Below are 18915 nucleotides of genomic sequence, written 5' to 3' on the forward strand. Positions count from 1 at the left end.
TGATGTCTTTGCGATGCCATGACACTTATCTAAACAGTGCCGCTTGTGGAATTGGTTGCCCCGGCAACGACAGAGGCACTCCTCCTCTTATTACAATTATAGTTTCATATTTTTTCCTTTCCAGATGGAGGTTACCGGACAGAACTCAGTGCTGGTGCAGAGCCTGTCCTCTCTGTCCCGGTACCTGGTGTCGGTCCAGTCTCGCTACCCACAAGGCCTTTCTGCAGCCCTCACCAGTAACATCACCACATGTGAGACACTTGCACCTTTCACCTGGCCCTCAGGCCAAGCAATATGATCAATACCTTTCATTGATCTCCCTCGCAGTGAAAGTACCTTCCCCTTCAGACTTGAGGGTGTCCAATTTCTCCGGCAGTGAGATCACCGTACGTTGGGAGGCTGCCGCCGATGACGTCGTCTCCTACCTCATCAAGTGGATCTCCCTGGGTGGAGGTGACTTGAGACAGGTAAGGGACTTCAGAGCATTCGAACGCATTCACATGCTAAATGAATTGTGCGTCTTCCTTCATGTGTGGTGAAGCTGAAGGTGAGTGGAGAGAGTGAAGGAGTCATCCTGGAAGGGGTGGAAGATGACAAAGAATACCAGATCTCTCTTTCTGCACTGTACGGAGATGGAGCTCAGAGTGAAGCTGTGGCTATACGTTATAGTACACGTGAGTCCCGACATACAGCAATACACACAAAACACATTTTCCTTTATCTCTGTCCACAAAAATTCCGCATAGGGGCAGTAGTTATTTTCCACCATCTTGTGGATTCTATAAATTGCAGATTTGTTTCCCCCCCAATTCATGTGAGGGTTGGACCCCATCCTCTGCGAATAGCAAGTATTCACTGTACAAGCCATTCACTCCCAGCCCTTTTCACTGAAGCAACCCCCTTCGCTCCCGGCTGTTTTACTGGATTTTGACTGATTTTGCAAGGCCCACAGAATATTCTGTTCTAGTGCTATAAAAAAAATGGAACCTACCAAAAATAAAGATGAGAGTCTCTTCTTACATCTGTTTCCATTTTGCAGCAATTAGAATATAGCTAAGTTTCATCATTATTCACAAATCTGTTTAAAACAGTGGGGAAAAGAGCTTGTTTGCAACATGGCCCTTGTTGATCTCTTATACTTTGTTGCCACCTGCTGGTCGTTTTTTGTAATAACTACCATTGCTTCACGCGTTCTCTTCAGTTCAGAGGCTGCATCAAAGCCTTCTGTATGCTCTAGCATGAAAAAACATAACGCATAAATAAGTTTTTGTGACCATGATAACATTTAACTCATTCACTGCCATTGACGGCTATAGACGTCAAAAATTCATTTGATCTATTTCTATTAGTTTAACATTTTTTCCCATTTTTGTTAACAAGAGTATGAAACCTAGAATTTTTTTTATTGTACTTTTAGAACAGATATACAATTTGTGATTAATCGTGGGTCAACTAGTGAAGTCATGCAATTAATTATGATAAAAAAAAAATCATCGCCCGACACCTCAAATTATTATTTTTTTTATTGCGTCAGGTGGTTACATTTTTTATTGTAATTAATCGCATGACTTCAATAGTTAACTTACGATTAATCACACATTTTATGACTGTTTGAAATGTACAATACCTTTTTTTTCTAGGTTTTGATACTCTTGTTAACAAAAGTGAAAAAAAATACAAATTTTTTTTAATGATTTTTTGACGTCTATAGCCGTCAATGGCAGTGAATGAGTTAAAATAGAACGTATTTATACGTTTTGGGGAGCAAATTAGTTACAAAGTAAATTTGTCACAATATGTCCAATTTCAGCTTTGTTTGCGGCATCTCATTGGTATTTAATTAATGACCTGCTCTATTAACAACATTCCTTCTTTGCTTGGTGTCTCTTCCCTACAGTTTCTGGCGGGGGTCCATCCAGTGTGTCTGTCTCCGAGGAGACGCCAGTCAGCATGCTGGTCAGCTGGGTTCCCCCCAATGCTCATGTCTTGCAGTATCGTGTCTCTTACAGTGCACTGACAGGAGCTGAGAACCAGGACAGCGCTGTAAGTGCCACCCTCGCATCGGCGCTTTCTTGACTTGCTCGGTGGATCTGAGAGGCGCTTTGTTGTGTTCAGGTGTCGGTCCCTGGTGGCGAAAAGCACGTGGTGCTGGACTCGTTACAGCCAGACACACGATACAGCATCCTGGTCACTGCTGAATACCGCAATAAAGAAGGAGGCAGTGGTTCAGCACAGGGCAAAACCAGTAAGTCAGACACACCATATTGGCAGGATATTTGTACATCAAGTCATGAATGATAACTGTACTGGGCTTTTGCCTGTCTATCTAGTAGCTACCTATCTATCCATCCATTCACACACACAGTATATTGAATTATTGACATTTTATCATTCTTAATTGTCCTTAGAATATTTTTTATAAAATATGTGTTTTTTATGTTTAAAACTATCAAAATAAGCACAAAGTTAAAGTCCAAAGCATTTGAGATTGACCTCACAGATCACATTTAGGTAGGGGTGTTCGCTCGGATGCCGATCTGAAATTTACTGCGATTGGAAGAGTGCACACAGACTCGTGACAGCACGCGCTATAAAACCACATTCATTTGGTGACTGAAGATGGTACCGTTAGCATTTAGCACTGCTCAAACATCATGATTTCGCGACGAGTATCGCAAAACCTTTTCCATACTTTCACTTTTCCCACTCGAGTGTGCTATTAGCTTGCATTCACTATGGCCGTTAGCATAGCATGTAACATTCTTAATTGTCCTTAGAATATGTTTATAAAATATGCGTTTTTTATGTTTAAAACTATCAAAATAAGCACAAAGTTAAAGTCCAAAGCATTTGAGATTGACCTCACAGATCACATTTAGGTAGGGGTGTTCTAAAAAATCGATTTGGCAATATATCGCGATATTACAGTGCGCGATTCTCGAATCGATTCGATTCGATATGCGGCTGAATCGATTTTTAAACATCCATTTTTTATGGGAATATTCAACAAAACGTCTTGCTTAGGGTTAGGATTCACACATTAAGCATGGAAGAATGTTATATTAATAGAACATTAAGCCTTAATATTTTATTTCAGTGCTATTAAGACATGAAACCGACTGCAACCTGTTTGTTAAATGCAGTGGCTCAGTTATAAGCCTGAAGTTTCAGATAAATACATTTTCATACAAATCTTACAGTGTACATGTACAAGTTTACTGATTAGTATTTTCTAAATTTGAGTAAAAAAAAAAAAATTGCAATAATCAGTATATAGATTTGTATCGGGATTAATCGGTATCGAATCGTGACCTATGAATCGTGATACGAATCGAATCGCCGGGTACTAGGCAATTCACACCCCTAACTAGGGGGCGCTGGGGCTAATAAGACTAAGTACAACAATAAGATTTTTTATCATGTGAGGCACACAGAATAGGTGTGAGTGTGAAGAATAATTGCACAGGACAGCAAATACATTTCATGAAATTATTATTATTATTATTTTAGTCAGCAACATTGTTGAAATGCTATAGAATTGTTTCTCTTTCCCTCAGTCAGAATATTTGGGACAAAATGCATAAACTTGAATTAGTTCTCTTCATCATCATTTTTATTCTGTCTTCATTTTTGCTCCACTTATTGCTATCATCTGATAATTGCCCATGTTGATTCTCTCTCTGTCTCTGTCGCTTTCTGTGTTGCTGCAGCCAGTCTACGAGTAAGCAGCGTGAGCGTTGTGCGGTCAGACCACTCCAGTATCTGTGTTTCTTGGAGACCCCTCTCGGTTGTCGACGGCTACCGTATTGTCATTCAGTCCGTCAAAGGTCATTTTTGGTGGAATCGTGTTGTTTGACATTTTTGCCTCAAACTCCTCATGAATGTAATTAACCAGATTCCCTGATATGTTTCTTGTGCGCAGACAAAGTGCGCATAGAAGAAAGAGTGGACGAGTCCAGCAGTACTCAGTGTTTCACCGGACTACAAGCGGAGACGCTGTACCGCATCAGTGTGCACTCAATTCTGGGATCAGCAGAGGGTGCTGCCGTCTCCATTCTGCATCCAACAGGTCTGAGGTGATCGCACTTAACACCCAGAACTGCCGTGCGTTCTTCGAGATGTCGGCACACTTCTGTTTTTGCCATATATTAAGCACAATGGCAGCTGGGGTAGATGAGCTCTCAATCTAAATATTTGATCTTGATTCAGCTCTATGAAGAACAATCAGGGACAAAATTCAGGATGACCTTGCATGCAACACACATTACATTGCAATACAATACAATCATTTTTTTTTAAATGTCATTTTTATGTTACCTTTATTTTGACTGTGTAGTGTTTGACATGTTTGAAATTAAAAATTTGTGTAATCATTCACTACTGAAAAATTATTCGCTGACAATAAGGCACGATATGGATTTTTTTTTTAAGGCTGATGCGAATTCCGATATTGACCTTTTTTCTTTCTTTCTTTTTTTATGCTTACAAAGTAAAGATATAAATTACTGGCAGAACATTTGACTGCTTTACAATACTTTGTCCTTTGGTGTTTGTTTAACTTTACAACAGAGAGAAAAATCAGCAAAAATTGGGAAAGAATTTTGAATTATCATTGTGTTGTAATGTGTAAAAAAATGAGTAGAAATCGGTAAACAATTGTTAAAAAACAATTGTTGGGGGGGTGATTGAATGTCTTTATCTTTGTTTTATGTTCTAATAAGTTGTTTTTTTTAATCTGGAAAATCAGCAGATATTTTGTCAATTGTAAAGGGATACTTGACTCATTGAGCCATTTTCAGCAGTAAGAAGGTAATATTTTGTCTATAATTAATGTGATAACCTCATTATTTTCATGAAGAATGAATACCTTTAAAAACGAATTTTGCCACTTGCTGTCGACTGGGATGTCATGGCTCAGTTTGCTGACCGAACCCACAAAACAGGTGAGCTGCTAATGGTCGTTACCTATTTCCTCAGCACAGGTGATGTCATCTTCAGTCGACAGCAAGTAGAAAAAGGTATTTTGTACATGAAAAATAATAAAGTTATCAAATTAATTCTGGACAAAATATTAACATTTTACTGCTGAAAATGGCTCAATGAGTCACGTATCCCTTTGAAAGCTTCAATATTAGTCCATTAAATTGTCTGACTGATTAATTGGGCGGACCTAAGACATTACTGGAGCGTTCTCGCACACTCGGAGCTGCTCTCACGTAATCGGCTGAAAATGCTATCAAACAGTACTGAAGAATTTTCATTCATTATATTCATTATTTATGCATATATTTCCAATCAGAACATTCTCGATCGGGATTGTAATTTTTTGGTGCGACCTGCTAGCAAATGGCCCTCGGACCGGCGGTTGTTTACTCCATGCGAGAGCATTTCAGTAGAGTGCATTTTTGAGTTTATTTTAAGACAAAGATAACACGTTTGACATTCATACTTGATGATTGAACATTGTAGCTTTCTCCCCCTTTTTCTTTTACAGCTCAGGCCCCAGCAAAAATTCCCATCAACCCTCGACTGTACCCAATTCATAATGAAGGCGAGCGATTATTGATGGCTTAATCTGTCTTTTATGTCCACATTTTTTAAAATATGTTTTAATGTCTGCAAATCATGTCTCAACATTGAGATAAACAGATGGATCATTGATTAATCCCAGTTGCCCTCTTTTGTCATAGTTTGTCCTGAAGTCACCGTCAGAAACAGCATTGTTAAAGGTGAGACACGCAGCCATCAAACAAAAAGAATGCCATCATTTCCACAAAGTCCCACGCCTTGCTGAATTCCGTCTGCACGTCCAGGCTTTGACATGATGGAAGCATTTGGCCTCACTCCAAAAGCCCACTCGTCTGTGGACGGGGTCGCCGCCGAGCCTTTTGTCTTCAACGCGCTTCCCGCCTACACTTTGTACAGAGACATCCAGCTGACACAAAGCACCAAGTGAGACACCATCTTCCTCTTCTGTATATCTGCCGTCACTAGAGTGTTTCTCAATCTGTTCCGTTTTTTTTTTTGTCAATTCCTAGTCAGTTTCTTCGTTTTTTTGTGTGACTTGGAGAGTTTGAATGCTTCCTTTTCATCTGGTCAGGTTTATCCATCCCGTAGGCTTCTCCCCCGAGCACACCATCAGCATCGCTTTCCGCCTGCTGCAGGAAACGCCCATAGAGCCCTTCGCCCTCTGGCAGCTCACAGATAATGACTTCCAGCCCAAGATGGGAGTGGTCTTGGACCGTGAGTTCTTCATCATTTGTAGTCATGAGACACTCGGACACACACAATCATTAGCAATGGCAATTATTGAGGTTCACTATTTTTGAGAGGCGTAACTTCCTGAGTTTTTATTTTTATTTATTTATTTATTTATTTTTACATCGTGGTGCCTTGAAACATGGGAGGTCATGAAAGCATTGTAACTAATCTAATAACGACATTTTGAACAGTACTGTAGTCTTTTTTTTTTTTAATGCACACATAACCAAACTCTTACCAATAAGTATTTAATTTAAGATACAGCAGTATGCAAAAAGATATTCCAACATCACGTTGTATGCTTTCATGCAACCCACAACCATCTTTGGAAATAAGTAAGATGTTCACTGTTTCATATTAGTGCCATTTTGCCCTTTCAAACTAGCCTCGACCAAGCGGCTGGTGTATTTAAGTCTGGATTACAGAGGCGAAGTGCAAGAGTTGACCTTTGACCAGCCGCAGGTCCGCAGGCTGTTCTACGGTAGCTTTCACAAGGTGAGCAAAAGCTTATATAAATGTGACAAATTTAAAGATTTCAAACAATTTCCAGGTGTCAGGTGAAAATACTATAGACGTAGTTTGCACAGCATTTCTTGCCGTTGGGGAAATTTGCCTTTTTTTAGGTCCAGATGTGTCTGAGCTTTGGTTGTGATGAAATTGCAGGAAACAGTGATAAAGTAAATAAATGATTGGTCCAGTTCTCAAGCTCGTGTATCATTCGCATGAAGTGACCTTGGAGATTCCATTGCCTACCACTGGTGCATGAAGCCACCAAAATACACTTGTCAGTTAATTTTGTGGTGTGCCGCATGGCATCGGCAAACACGTACACAAAAAACGTATTCCAAACTTATACAACCATGAATGCTAATCGTGCCCATAATGCGGCATTGCTTGCCTTTCGGCATTGACATTCTTTCACTCTGGAACTTTGGCCAGCCGAGCTCAAAACTCTGTGTGGGGGTTGTTATTGAGTTCATTTTAACAGGGGTCAAAGTTCACAATGCCACACCCACACACACATTTTCAGAAAGATTGAAGGGTAGACAGGCACTCGAGAGACTCCACTATTTGTATACAAGCATTAAAAAGTCTTTTTTTTTTTTTTTCATAGTTTGTCCACTTTACGTGTGATGATCATTTGAAAAAGTCTTTGGTGCCAAACGGCACACCTCAGTTAGGGTTCTCTATTCTCATACTGCCTTTGAATGCGAAAAAAAATGTTCTTATCTATTTGATTGTATTTGGCCACTGTATGTTTCTCCAAATACAACGTCGAGCTTGTTTAAAAGAATATTGAGAAGAAATGAAAAATAACGTAAGCATTTCTACTTCTGTGATTGGCAGGTGCACCTGTCTGTCAGCCAGGTTGGCGTCTCCTTGTCCGTGGATTGCCAGCGCGTGGGCGAGAGGCCCGCCCGCCCACTTGGCAACCTGCCTACGGACGGCTTTGAGATGCTGGGGAAGTTGACGAGGACCAGAGGACCCAAAAGCGGCTCTGCTGCGGTACCTTTTTCCTTTGAGCTTATAACCATGACGCATATCCACTTCCCTGAATGGTTACGGACATCTGTCACATGTTCATTGTTTATTTTGTGTGCTTTGTCTCCAGTTGCAGCTGCAGTCGTTTGAGATCGTGTGTAACACAACGTGGGCTACAGAGGACACCTGCTGCGACCTGCCTGGAGTGGTCAGTCATCCTTCTGTCATTTAAAACCACCAGCAGTTCAGTTCTTCCCGATGTAGTTGAGATCATTTGGCTTGTTGATGCCTGTTTGCCTCAGAGAGACGATGAAAGTTGTCCTTCTCTGGCCTATTCGTGTACCTGCTCCTCGGACATCCCGGGGGCTGCCGGTTCCCTTGGTCCGACGGTATGGCTTCACCGGGAATTTCAATAAATGCGGAGAATCTGAGCAATCCAAGTTATTGTGGTATTTCTTTGCTCCCAGGGCAAGCCCGGTCCCCGTGGTGATAAAGGTGAAAAGGGTGAACAAGGCCACAAGGTAAATGAAGTGAGGCGGTCTTCATTGAAAACAAACGCAAACATGCCAGAACTGTCTTACCTGTTCCTTCTTCAAACTTTCAGGAGTTCATGTCATACAGGGTCATATTGGTAGCCGCATACGCAAATGAAATAGAACTATTTACGCAAAACGTACATTCATCTTTGAAACAATGAAATGTTGTTTTTGTGCTGCAGGGTGAGATGGGTCCTCCAGGAAAACCTGGACTTGAGGGCAGTCTCGGAGCGGTGGGCAGCCGAGGGCCTCAGGGAATGGCTGTGCAGGGGAAAGTAGTGAGTAACCGTCCTTGCCATAGCTACGATACGTACTGTACCTTAAAGGAAAAAGTCTAGGGCCCAAGCGATTAATTAGCCGGCAAATTATATCAGCCAATATTAGGCCTTTTCAAAATAATAATAGTTTGCCGGAGATTTGCCGATATACAGTATTCTTACTTTCTAATGAAACAATAAACGCTGTTCAGTATGTGTGGACAGGAAGTAAAGGACAGAGAATTGTTCTGTGTGAATTACATATGTCTCCATATGTCCATTAGGATGCAGTGTCATACAGTATATAATATGTTGATTCGTTTGCTATTTATGTTTATTGTGCATTATTAGTGTTAAAATTGGCTCCTTAACTCATTCACTGCCATTGACGGCTATAGACGTCGAAAATTCATTTGAACTATTTCTAGCTTTATAATTTTTTCCCCACTTTTGTTAACAATAGTATAAAAACCTCGATTTGTTTTTATTTTTTTTCGAACAGATATAAAATTTGTGATTAATCGTGAGTTAGTGAAGTCCTGCGATTAATTACGTTTAAAAATTGTAATCGCCCGACGCCCCTAATTTTTAATAATTTTTTCTTTAAAAAAAAAAAACATTAGTAAAAATTAAAAATATGTATTTTTAAAGAAAAGGTTATTAAAAATTAGGGGCATCAGGCGATTACAATTTGTAATCGTAATTAATCGCATGATTACATTTTATATCTGTTCTAAATGTACAAAAAAAAATCGACGTTTTCATACTCTTGTTAACAAAAATAGAAAAAAATTAAACTAATAAAAATAGTTAAAATGAAATTTTGACGTCTATAACTGTCAAAGCTGATGCTTCGACATGTGAGAAAAGCGTCTCTGGTTTTTATTTTGAAGTCATCACTTCTTGACAAAGAAAATAATGGAGTTGAAAAAAATGGAATTTAACATTAAAGGGCATAATGAATGAATCCTGTTTTGCCAGTAACTTCAAGCTTTACGTTGCTTAATACAGCATACATTTATGGCCTAAAGCTATAGTCATCAATTCATTCTATTTTGCATGTAAAGTTAAACAAATACTAAATAAAAAAGTGTTCTAAAACAATAAATTGTACTGCCTGTAATTCACATCTTTGTTTTTGTAAATGTTAAAACACCAATGAAGAAGTTATTTTACTCATTTATTTATTTATTTTATTTTCTGATCCCCCAAGAATATATCAGAGTTGGCATTAGCCTAAAAAAATCAATTTCAGCCAGGCCATATAAAAAGCATAAAATCAAATTTCACAATTGAAAACAATTCCCAGATGTTTTAACAGCATTTCTATGACATTCGTTGGTCAAAATACACACACACAAAAACTTTAGTCTGTAGCATGCATACAAGATTAAATATGTTGGTGCAATTTCACACTTGATGGGTGGGCAAGCAATCAAGAGACCCAGCTATATGCATACAAGCCATTAAAAAGTCCATTTTCCATAGCATGTCTCCTTTTAAAGATGCTGAAAAACAACCATCAAGCATATTCCTCCTCTTAGGGTCCGCCTGGCGAAAGAGGAGAAAAGGGAGATCCTGGAAGAGTTGGACTTCAGGTGATATCACACATATGTCTAAAAGCCTGAAAGCATCAGTTCCCACTCACGTGTTGTTATCTTGTGTGTCATATATCTAGGGTGTACCAGGCCCCCCGGGCCCAAAAGGGGAAGTGGGTCCGCCAGGCCCCCTGGTGAGATGACCGGTAACAAAACAGTGAATGTTGCAATTCTTCATGTCCTCATGTTGCTGTCTCACAGGGCATCCGAGGTACTGAAGGCAACATGGGTCCCCCCGGCCCCACTGGATCAAGGGTAAGTTGGAGTTTTTCTTTGTTAAGAGGTTGTGTCGGTACATTATGAGTATGTGTGCATTTTGATTCCATAGTTGGCCTACAACAGAATTATTGAAGGTTCTGTGATTATATGCGCATAATAATGAAGTCATGAATATTAACGAAGAAAAAAAAGTTTTCTTTTTCGTGCAGTGTGTAATCCGCCTTCTGCGCCACATTCGCTGGGATAGGCTCCTGCAACCCTGACAGATTTCACTTTCCATTCATCTTTCTTTTGATTAAATGGCCTGACTTCCTCCTCCTTCATCCCTTTCTATTATGACTTACTTTTAATATACTTTCAGGGCTTCCAAGGCATGCCAGGACACCCGGGACCCACTGGAGAGAGAGGCTACACTGGAGCTAACGGGCCTGCGGTAAGAACAAAGGAACAAACAGCAAAATCTGTCAAAGAGGTCATTGGGTTCTTTTAATATTTATACGTGTCTATATATATTTGGTCTTACAGGGTCTTTCTGGGAGTAAAGGGGAACAAGGAGAGAAGGTGGGTTTACTTTCAACAGCCTTCTGATGATCTTTGGAAAAAAATGTCATTGTTATACAGTGAACCCCTCCTACGTAGTGACCCTTCCCTGACTCCAGTAATTGACACTCACGGAAAATGTTCGTAATTGCCTTTAGATGCCACAAGATGGCAGTAATGCACCCCCCCCCTATTATACAAAGTCATAATCCCCAGTTCAACATAGCTATATGGCAGTAAGATGCCGCCAAATGGCAACGAAGCAATATTTTGTATTAGACACGGCTTTGGCCTAAGCATAAAATCAGCTAAAGAAGGAGGATAGGTGCCGGAAATAAATCTATGAACATGTGGAGGTTCACTGTATTCTGATTTTGCCCGCTAACCAGTACTAAAAAAATTTGAGTTTTATTATTTATGGCATTTTTGCATGTAAATGTAAAAGCCATGTAATACAGTTGATGTTTTATTTTTAATTTTTTTTACATGTTTTACAGGGGGAACCTCAGTCCATGGCCGTGATCTACCAACTTGTCACAGAGGCGTGTGAACAACTTGTTCACAGTATGAGCTCTTTGAAAGCAATGCTATAATGATAATATAAAAACCATAATATCAATGATAATGTGCAGTGGAACCTAATTTTGAATTTCTGAATCCCACCATTTTTTCCCCCCTGGAAATACTGTACATGCGTCTGAAGTTGCACATAACTGAGTTCAAACTGGCCAGTCGGGCATTTGTGTTTAGCACGGATCCGCACACTTATTGACAAATGTAAATTAGTGGCTTGGTGATGAAGTGCTGCCTCTACGAGGGAAAATACAATTGATGCTTTTATGGACGTTCACTTTTTTCTTCGAACGCTGGGCTTCCGCTTTCGTAGCTCATGTAGGTCCGCTGTGGTTGTCATGGTAACAAAAGCTTTACTTGTTGGCCCTGCAGTGAAGGGGGTGGGATGAGCGGTGGATCATTTTTCATGAGGCAGGACCAAAACAGGCTAATCTCAGCATGGCTTGATTTTTGGGGTATTTTGACAAAAGCTTGCTTGAGAACGGCTTTAAATTTGGGGGGAAATGCATTATTTGTCTCCACTTGTTTAACTTATTTTTAAAGCCATAACAGGTTCCACTGTTATAGGATAATATTTTTCCAGAACACCTTTTCCATATCCAGCGCGAGCATGACTTAATTGGAATCTGTGTTCATTTGTCAGAGGAGGTGAGGAAGTTGGATTTGTTCATCGATGACATGAGGCGGAAGCCAGCTCCTGCGGAGGAGCCTGTGGGGCCTCCTGGAGAGCCGGGGATACCGGGTCCCAGGGGTCCGCCGGGCTCCAGGGGAAACCAGGGAAATATTGGCCCCCGAGGGAGACCTGGCAAGCCTGGCTATCCTGGAGAACAAGGTCAGGGGTCAAGGTTCTGATTAAGATGTGAACTTCTTCTTGAGTTGGTCAGAATGTGCAGTAAAAGTTACAGTATGTATTTTCCTGACCATTTGTCTCCTCTGCAGGAAGGTCAGGGCTGCCAGGGGGAAAAGGTGATGCTGGGGCTAATGTACAGGGCCCCCCAGGGGTCAGAGGCCATGCAGGTACCTTTCCTACAAACCCCCTGGTCGTTAGCCAATTGCAAGCCTCATAAAGACAAACAAGCATCCACACTTAAGGACAATTTAGTCTTCTATTAACATTCTTGCTTTTTGAATGCGGGAGGAAGTTGTCAATTAATTTGCTGACCCCCAAGTGATATTAATGCCGTATAGAACTAATCAATAAGACTTATCCGTGCACTTTCCAACATCTTGCAATGCATGTGTGTATTGTCCATGTATCCACAGGTTCCCCGGGCGAGTCCAAGATTGGAACCTCGGGGCGCAAAGGAGAAAATGGAAAGCCAGGCCCGCCGGGGATTGACGGAACTCCTGGCCAGCCGGGAGAGGTCGGACCAACCGGAACGTGTGACAGCAGTGGCGGCTGCCACAGAGTTCCTCAGCAAGCGGGTTAGCGTTCTTGAACGTGCTAACCATTATGCCACCAAAAATAATCGAGCAATATTCTGTTCCGCCGTCAAACGGGAACTCTAAGCGGTCATCATGTTATCTTGCATGAAAAAAAATCAAAAAATAAACAGCTCATTTTGCTGGTTTACATTTATTTTTATCATTATTGTTACCATTTTATTGATTTAGCTATATTGTACTAAGCCGTCTGGACAGACACACTTTTGTTATCATGCATTGTTCATAATAAGTCTGTGTAGTTTAAAGCGTACTCACTTGTGCTAACTCTGTGTTTTTCTGTCCCTCTGCAGAAGACAGTTATTACGGCTACCAGCCTTGAGTGGATGCTTGAAATAGCAAGTTGTGATGACATCACAAGAGTGCGCCGGTTTACATTGAACAATGGCAGTATTGCGCTTAAACTGACGCAGCGCTCTCAAGCATCAGTCATCGTAGGAGAACGCAAAACAGAAGAAGGGAAGAGGAGGAAAGGCCTGTGATGTCACACTGTTCTGAGGAACCAGCATTTTCCTAAGGATACGATGTTTAAGTGTTATCATTTTGATAAGTATTAAGAGTTTCCAGCAACCGCTTCAGTGAGCGCTTTCCACTTGGCTCTGTTAGGTGCTATTTTATAAGCCATATTCGCACTGATACCTTTTCTAATTATGTTTATATAGTCATCATGCACTGTGTTGTAGCCAGATGTCTTACATTTCCTCTCGTTTGAGTTTCAATTCTAACCTAAACTGCCTCAAAAACAATGTTAATACATAATCCATGGTGTAAGGTTTATATTATTATGATCCATGGCAAAAATGACTGTGAGTATGTTGTGTATGATATGTATATTGTTAATTATTGAGTGTATGCATTTATTCATTTAAGGAAATATTTGTGTTCATTTTGTAAGTATTACTGCTGATAATACACATTTTCTTCAGCCATTGTCACTGTATATTCATTATTTTGGGCTTGGGGTTGTTGTTGTTTTTCTTCAACATGCATCGAAATAAGAATACAGCATATGCAGTAACTAGTGAGCGGTGGGGGGGAGCAAAATTAAATCCATAAAATACTAAGTAAAAAAAAAAAAGTCAAACGCAGAGTTAGAAGTAGGACTGGGTTTAAAAACAAATCAATATATCAATTCATAAAACCATGAATACTTTTAAATATGGCTACCAAATGCAAATGTGCCCTTCTGTTATTCAGGGTACCCCAAGAGGAGACCAGTGTTTTTGCCACTTTATTTATATAGTGCTGTGGTTGTAATGGATTTCAATTATTTACTATTTTGATTAGGTCGTGTTCATACTGATGCAACAAGCAGTTGTTTTGTTGTTAAAAACAAATATATATATATATATATATATATATATATATATATATATATATATTGAAGGTTTATAATTTAGGTTTGTGTGAACGCCATATGTGTAAATGTTTTGGAATTATATTTCTATCTGCTTCAGGAGCTGAGATATCAATTATTTAGTAGGCATTGACAATTTTGCTGAATATCCAGGATGCAGGGGGGTGGCCGGGGAGGGGGGTGGCCGACCACCACGTGCCTCCGCCATCGGCTGGTTGTATATTGACAAACTGACATAGTTTTCTTTTTTTTTTAACTGATTGAATATTATGGACATTGCTGTAGTTCCCTATTTAGTCTGTTCCATATTTTTACACCCCAGACAGAAACGCAAACATATTTTTTGAGTTGTTCAAATACACTTACTTTAAAAAATAATAATAATAATCACATGTACTGCAAATACGTAGTTTAGTTTCTGAAGGTAAACATTAAAACTTCCTCCTTTATCGTAAGTAAATTATTCTGAAATTACTAAACCGGAAGTGATCTGACACGTCGTTCAGCATAGCTTACTTTTACTAGCCGTGAGTGGGGTGACGGCGTGACGGTAGCGACTTGGACGTCACCATGTCAGCCAGGAAGACTTTACAAGCAAAGCCAAAGGGTGGGGATAAATATTCGGTGCTGTTGCCCACCTATAACGAAAGGGAAAATCTCCCTTTGATTGTGTGGCTTTTGGTGAAATATTTCGAAGAAAGGTGAGTTCCGGCGAACCAGCAGAGCTGCTCGGCTAGGACTCAGTGCTAAACGACTCAGTGATGAGGTGTCACTTTAACTTAGCTGGGCCATTCGTTTTTTATGTTATTAGGTTGAGACTATTCCGTTTATATGTTAAATGTTAAGGTACTGTGGTTTGCTGGACTTTTTCTAACTTGTATTTTCAGTGGTTTCAAATACGAGATTATCGTCATTGACGACGGAAGCCCCGATGGGACATTGGCGGTGGCAGAACAGCTCCAAATAATATATGGCGACGACAAAATTGTAAGTTGTTGTTTTGCATTTTTAATTGTAGTTTGACGCGTAGTATATTAACATACAATGTGTTTTCACTTTAATAAGCTTCTAAGGCCACGAACAACGAAGTTAGGCCTGGGTGAGTTCAAAAGTGGTTTAAAAAGAAAAGGCATTGATGTGTGTTACATTAATAGACACCTGTTTCTTTTCCCCAACCCCAAAAATATAAAGGTACTGCATATATTCATGGCATGAAGCACGCAACGGGGAATTTCATCTTCATAATGGATGCTGATCTCTCCCATCATGTGAGTGCAGTCTACTACTGTCAATTAGAATGAAATAGTTCACAAAATGTGAATGTGCTTTGTCCTTTTTTTTTATTATCTCAGCCCAAATTCATCCCAGAATTCATTGCGTAAGTATTCTTTTTTTTTTCTTCACATTTTCAGCTGCTAAAATCTGCTCAAGTTCAAGGGACCACCATGTTTTTATTAATAATGAAAAAAATCCACCATTTAGTTTTTGTGTAAAATATGATAAACCATAACAAATGAGAATGTAAAAGAAATAAACTGGTTTTCTACATATAATTATTGTGCATACTGTAGTATTGTTGTGTTGGATGTGTGTCTTTAAGGGATTGGCCGAGTGAGTGATGTCAGGGACTGATGGTTGGTTGGCTGGTTAGTCTGCGTGTGAGTATATGGGCATGAGTCTCGTTTGCGTGCTAAGAGTTAGCAATTTAGCATTTTACCCGCTCCTCATTATGAGGGCCCATTCTGTGACGTTAATTATAATGCAAATTCGTCTGTCTTAATGGGTTCTTTACCAACACTTGTAACACGCTATATAAGCCATTCAAAGTTTCATCTCTACAAGAGAAATCCTGTTTTGCCTTTTGTCTCATTGCTCAGGAAGCAGAAGGAAGGTGATTACGATTTGGTGTCAGGTACTCGATACAGAGGCAACGGAGGTGTCTACGGGTGGGACCTGCGCAGGAAACTCATCAGGTGAGAAAATGAAGTGACAAGATGGGAACATTGACAGTGCACAAATGGGGAAGAGCTGTCATTTCATTATCTCTTTTCTGTCTCGCACTCAGCCGGGGCGCCAACTTTCTGACGCAGGTGCTGTTGAGGCCCGGTGCCTCAGACCTCACGGGAAGCTTCAGGTACAATGCAATGTGTCCCAAACAAATTCACAGGACTCTCTTCATTTGAAAATATATACATCATAGGTTGTGCCTCACTAATATTACATTCTCTAATGATCTAAGGCACATATTTTACATTTGAAAAATTACATGCTACACCACCCAAAAAAATGTCCCAAAAAAGGATGCTCAAGTTAATTGTGTATAATACCTTCTGCTGCCATCTAGTGGATGAGCAATTCATTGCACTGCCTGTCACTATATGTCGCTGGCATGGATAGATTAACAAACATACATTATTTTCAGTAAATAAATAATCATTTTCAGCCCGATTAACGGATGTTGATCATTTGTGTTTTTTCTCCGTTACATCAGATTGTACAAGAAGAAAGTCCTTGAGAGTCTGGTTGAGCGCTGCGTGTCCAAAGGTTACGTTTTTCAAATGGAGATGATTGTCCGAGCCAGACAGCTCAACTATACTGTTGCAGAGGTAAGTCATTCGCATCAAATCAGGCCTAGGAAACATGTTTCCTATCGGGGGTCTGTCCGTAGAGGGTTAAACTAAATGTATTGGGGAACAAAAATATGATTCAAATGTTTATTAGGCACACATGGATACTCACTTGAATCTCGCTATGGCTGTCACTGTTAAATATTTTTATAATTGATTGTCGGGTTTAATTATTCCATCCAGTTGCAGCTCAAAAGATGCGATGGCTTGGTGAGTGGGTAAAACATCTGCCTTTGAACACAGAGAATTTGGGTTCAAATCCCGGTCATGAATGGTAAAATCCAAGTGGGTCTCTAGGCAAACTGTTATACACTGTGCCAAATCCTCAGCCAATACATTTGACAGATTGTATTTAATTGCTTGACTGCAGTATCCATTTTCCACTAATAGACTATGCAATGATCATGAGTAGTTTGACTACAGTCTGTCTATGTGGATGCCGTAACGTGATGCCTGCGAAGCAAATATGTATCATAACAGAGAACTATCTTCAATGTTGAACCATTGAAATAGACGGAAATTTGACAAAATGCATATAATTTGTTGGCAAGTCACATTAGTTCACATAATATTCGGAAGTTTTTTTTTAATTTAAATTGCATTAAGGGATACCCAACCTAAGGTGCATTTAGGTGGTTGTCAACAAACGGATGCATTCTGAATTCCTGGAAATAACATACAACCTTTTTTATGGAAATATGGTGACTCGTTTGACTTCTCTTTTAGGTTCCCATCAGCTTCGTGGATCGAGTCTACGGCGAGTCCAAACTTGGAGGCAATGAGATTGTGTCGTTTGTCAAAGGCCTGCTCACGCTTTTTGTCACAACATGATCGCTCCATATGTGCCACAGTGTATATCCACGGCCTGTGAGAGCTGTATATTGAGGACTTTATACAAATTGAAATGCCCCCCTGACAGGAAAAAGTATCCTCAACCTTGGTTTAAGCAGTGACGGCGAATGATGAGGAAATTTTCGGTTTCGATTTCCACCCTCAGCTTCAATGGACTTTGCACAAAGTGTGTACTCTGTCTGATCATTGCCAAGGCACACAACTTGAACTTTTGATAAAAATTGTCAGAACGGATGCACCATCAACGATTTGAGTAAAACGATGTTAAATGACAATGTTTTAGAAATACAAGATTCTTCTAAGGAACCAGTAAATTGTGTTTGAGTCTAATTGTGCCGGATTTGATGCCCCCCGGATGGCAGGCAGTCCCGTCCCCCTGCTATATTGGATTATTTTAAGCAATCTTTTTTTTAAACAGGATAATAGATTACGATTATGCCCTATTATGTGGGAAAGGAGAGCCACAGTCACCTAAATTTTTCAACTATTTATTGAATGCCAGGCAAACGGTAAAACACATACAGGAGATGCTGTCAGCCACAGCACAAAACCATACGCACAATCGTCCATGTCACGAGCCAAACCACCTCTTAATGGTATATGCGCGTACTCTATTTTCAAGATGTTTTATGCTTGTAGTTTTTTGTATGCAACTGTTTTGTTTAGCGTGACAACTAGCGAGACAGATTTGAACTAGTGTGTCTCTGTGTGGTGTTTGGCTGTCTTGTCTTCCGCCTCGCTTGCCAGTTGGTGTTCACAGCCACTGATTGAGTATGAACATTAAAATTCGAATTTTCATACTGTGCCTCCAATTTAGCTCTCTCTGGTCTTGTTCGATGTCCATTCAGCTTGTGTCTGTTTTGGCCTTGTACAAGCATAGCATGTCATTTGAAAGTTTTTTTTATTTTTATTTTTTTGGGTGCTTCTTGTTACTGCATCATATTTTTAAACTGACATTGGTTATTTATTGTTCACCCTTACAGCCATTTTCTATGGCACGTCCTTATTAGGGCTGAGGGTGAACTGGTGCCTATTGCAGCTGACTGTCGAGAAAGGGAGTCCACCCTAGATCCTGGACGGATTGGCAGCCAGTCACAGACTCACAGGGCTTATAATATAAATACATCCATTCATGCCCAAATTAATGTCTTAAGAACAATTTTGAGGCTT

At 40.0% G+C, this 18915-nt stretch overlaps 2 protein-coding genes across 3 annotated transcripts in view; both read left to right on the top strand.

Moving 5' to 3' along the window:
- The window catches only part of LOC147179421 (collagen alpha-1(XX) chain-like), a 32484-nt gene extending 18650 nt beyond the window's left edge, over window positions 1-13834 (top strand). For both annotated transcript variants that reach the window (XM_086069092.1, XM_086069093.1), the window contains 27 exons: window positions 125-251; window positions 328-467; window positions 542-674; window positions 1898-2043; window positions 2116-2245; window positions 3711-3827; window positions 3923-4069; window positions 5495-5551; window positions 5691-5729; window positions 5814-5952; window positions 6101-6243; window positions 6647-6756; window positions 7609-7767; window positions 7874-7951; window positions 8046-8132; window positions 8211-8264; window positions 8462-8557; window positions 10081-10134; window positions 10215-10268; window positions 10336-10389; window positions 10715-10786; window positions 10879-10914; window positions 11391-11457; window positions 12110-12298; window positions 12406-12483; window positions 12730-12891; window positions 13203-13834. In XM_086069092.1, the coding sequence (XP_085925218.1) occupies window positions 125-251; window positions 328-467; window positions 542-674; window positions 1898-2043; window positions 2116-2245; window positions 3711-3827; window positions 3923-4069; window positions 5495-5551; window positions 5691-5729; window positions 5814-5952; window positions 6101-6243; window positions 6647-6756; window positions 7609-7767; window positions 7874-7951; window positions 8046-8132; window positions 8211-8264; window positions 8462-8557; window positions 10081-10134; window positions 10215-10268; window positions 10336-10389; window positions 10715-10786; window positions 10879-10914; window positions 11391-11457; window positions 12110-12298; window positions 12406-12483; window positions 12730-12891; window positions 13203-13231 (2697 nt within the window). In that variant the 3' untranslated portion in view covers window positions 13232-13834. The remainder of the gene's footprint in view (window positions 1-124; window positions 252-327; window positions 468-541; window positions 675-1897; window positions 2044-2115; window positions 2246-3710; window positions 3828-3922; window positions 4070-5494; window positions 5552-5690; window positions 5730-5813; window positions 5953-6100; window positions 6244-6646; window positions 6757-7608; window positions 7768-7873; window positions 7952-8045; window positions 8133-8210; window positions 8265-8461; window positions 8558-10080; window positions 10135-10214; window positions 10269-10335; window positions 10390-10714; window positions 10787-10878; window positions 10915-11390; window positions 11458-12109; window positions 12299-12405; window positions 12484-12729; window positions 12892-13202) is intronic.
- A 943-nt stretch (window positions 13835-14777) lies between these two features.
- On the top strand, window positions 14778-18059 carry dpm1 (dolichyl-phosphate mannosyltransferase subunit 1, catalytic). Its single transcript, XM_086068556.1, has 9 exons — window positions 14778-14967; window positions 15154-15253; window positions 15332-15365; window positions 15458-15534; window positions 15619-15644; window positions 16144-16239; window positions 16332-16400; window positions 16758-16872; window positions 17620-18059. Exons 1-9 carry the CDS (start codon window positions 14837-14839, stop codon window positions 17722-17724), a joined length of 753 nt encoding a protein of 250 aa, XP_085924682.1. The 5' UTR covers window positions 14778-14836; the 3' UTR covers window positions 17725-18059.
- The last annotated feature ends 856 nt before the right edge of the window (window positions 18060-18915 follow it).

The sequence above is a fragment of the Leptonotus elevatus genome, chromosome 2, assembly GCF_054856555.1.
Source record: "Leptonotus elevatus isolate MCC_2025b chromosome 2, RoL_Lele_1.0, whole genome shotgun sequence".
Lineage (NCBI taxonomy): Eukaryota > Metazoa > Chordata > Actinopteri > Syngnathiformes > Syngnathidae > Leptonotus > Leptonotus elevatus.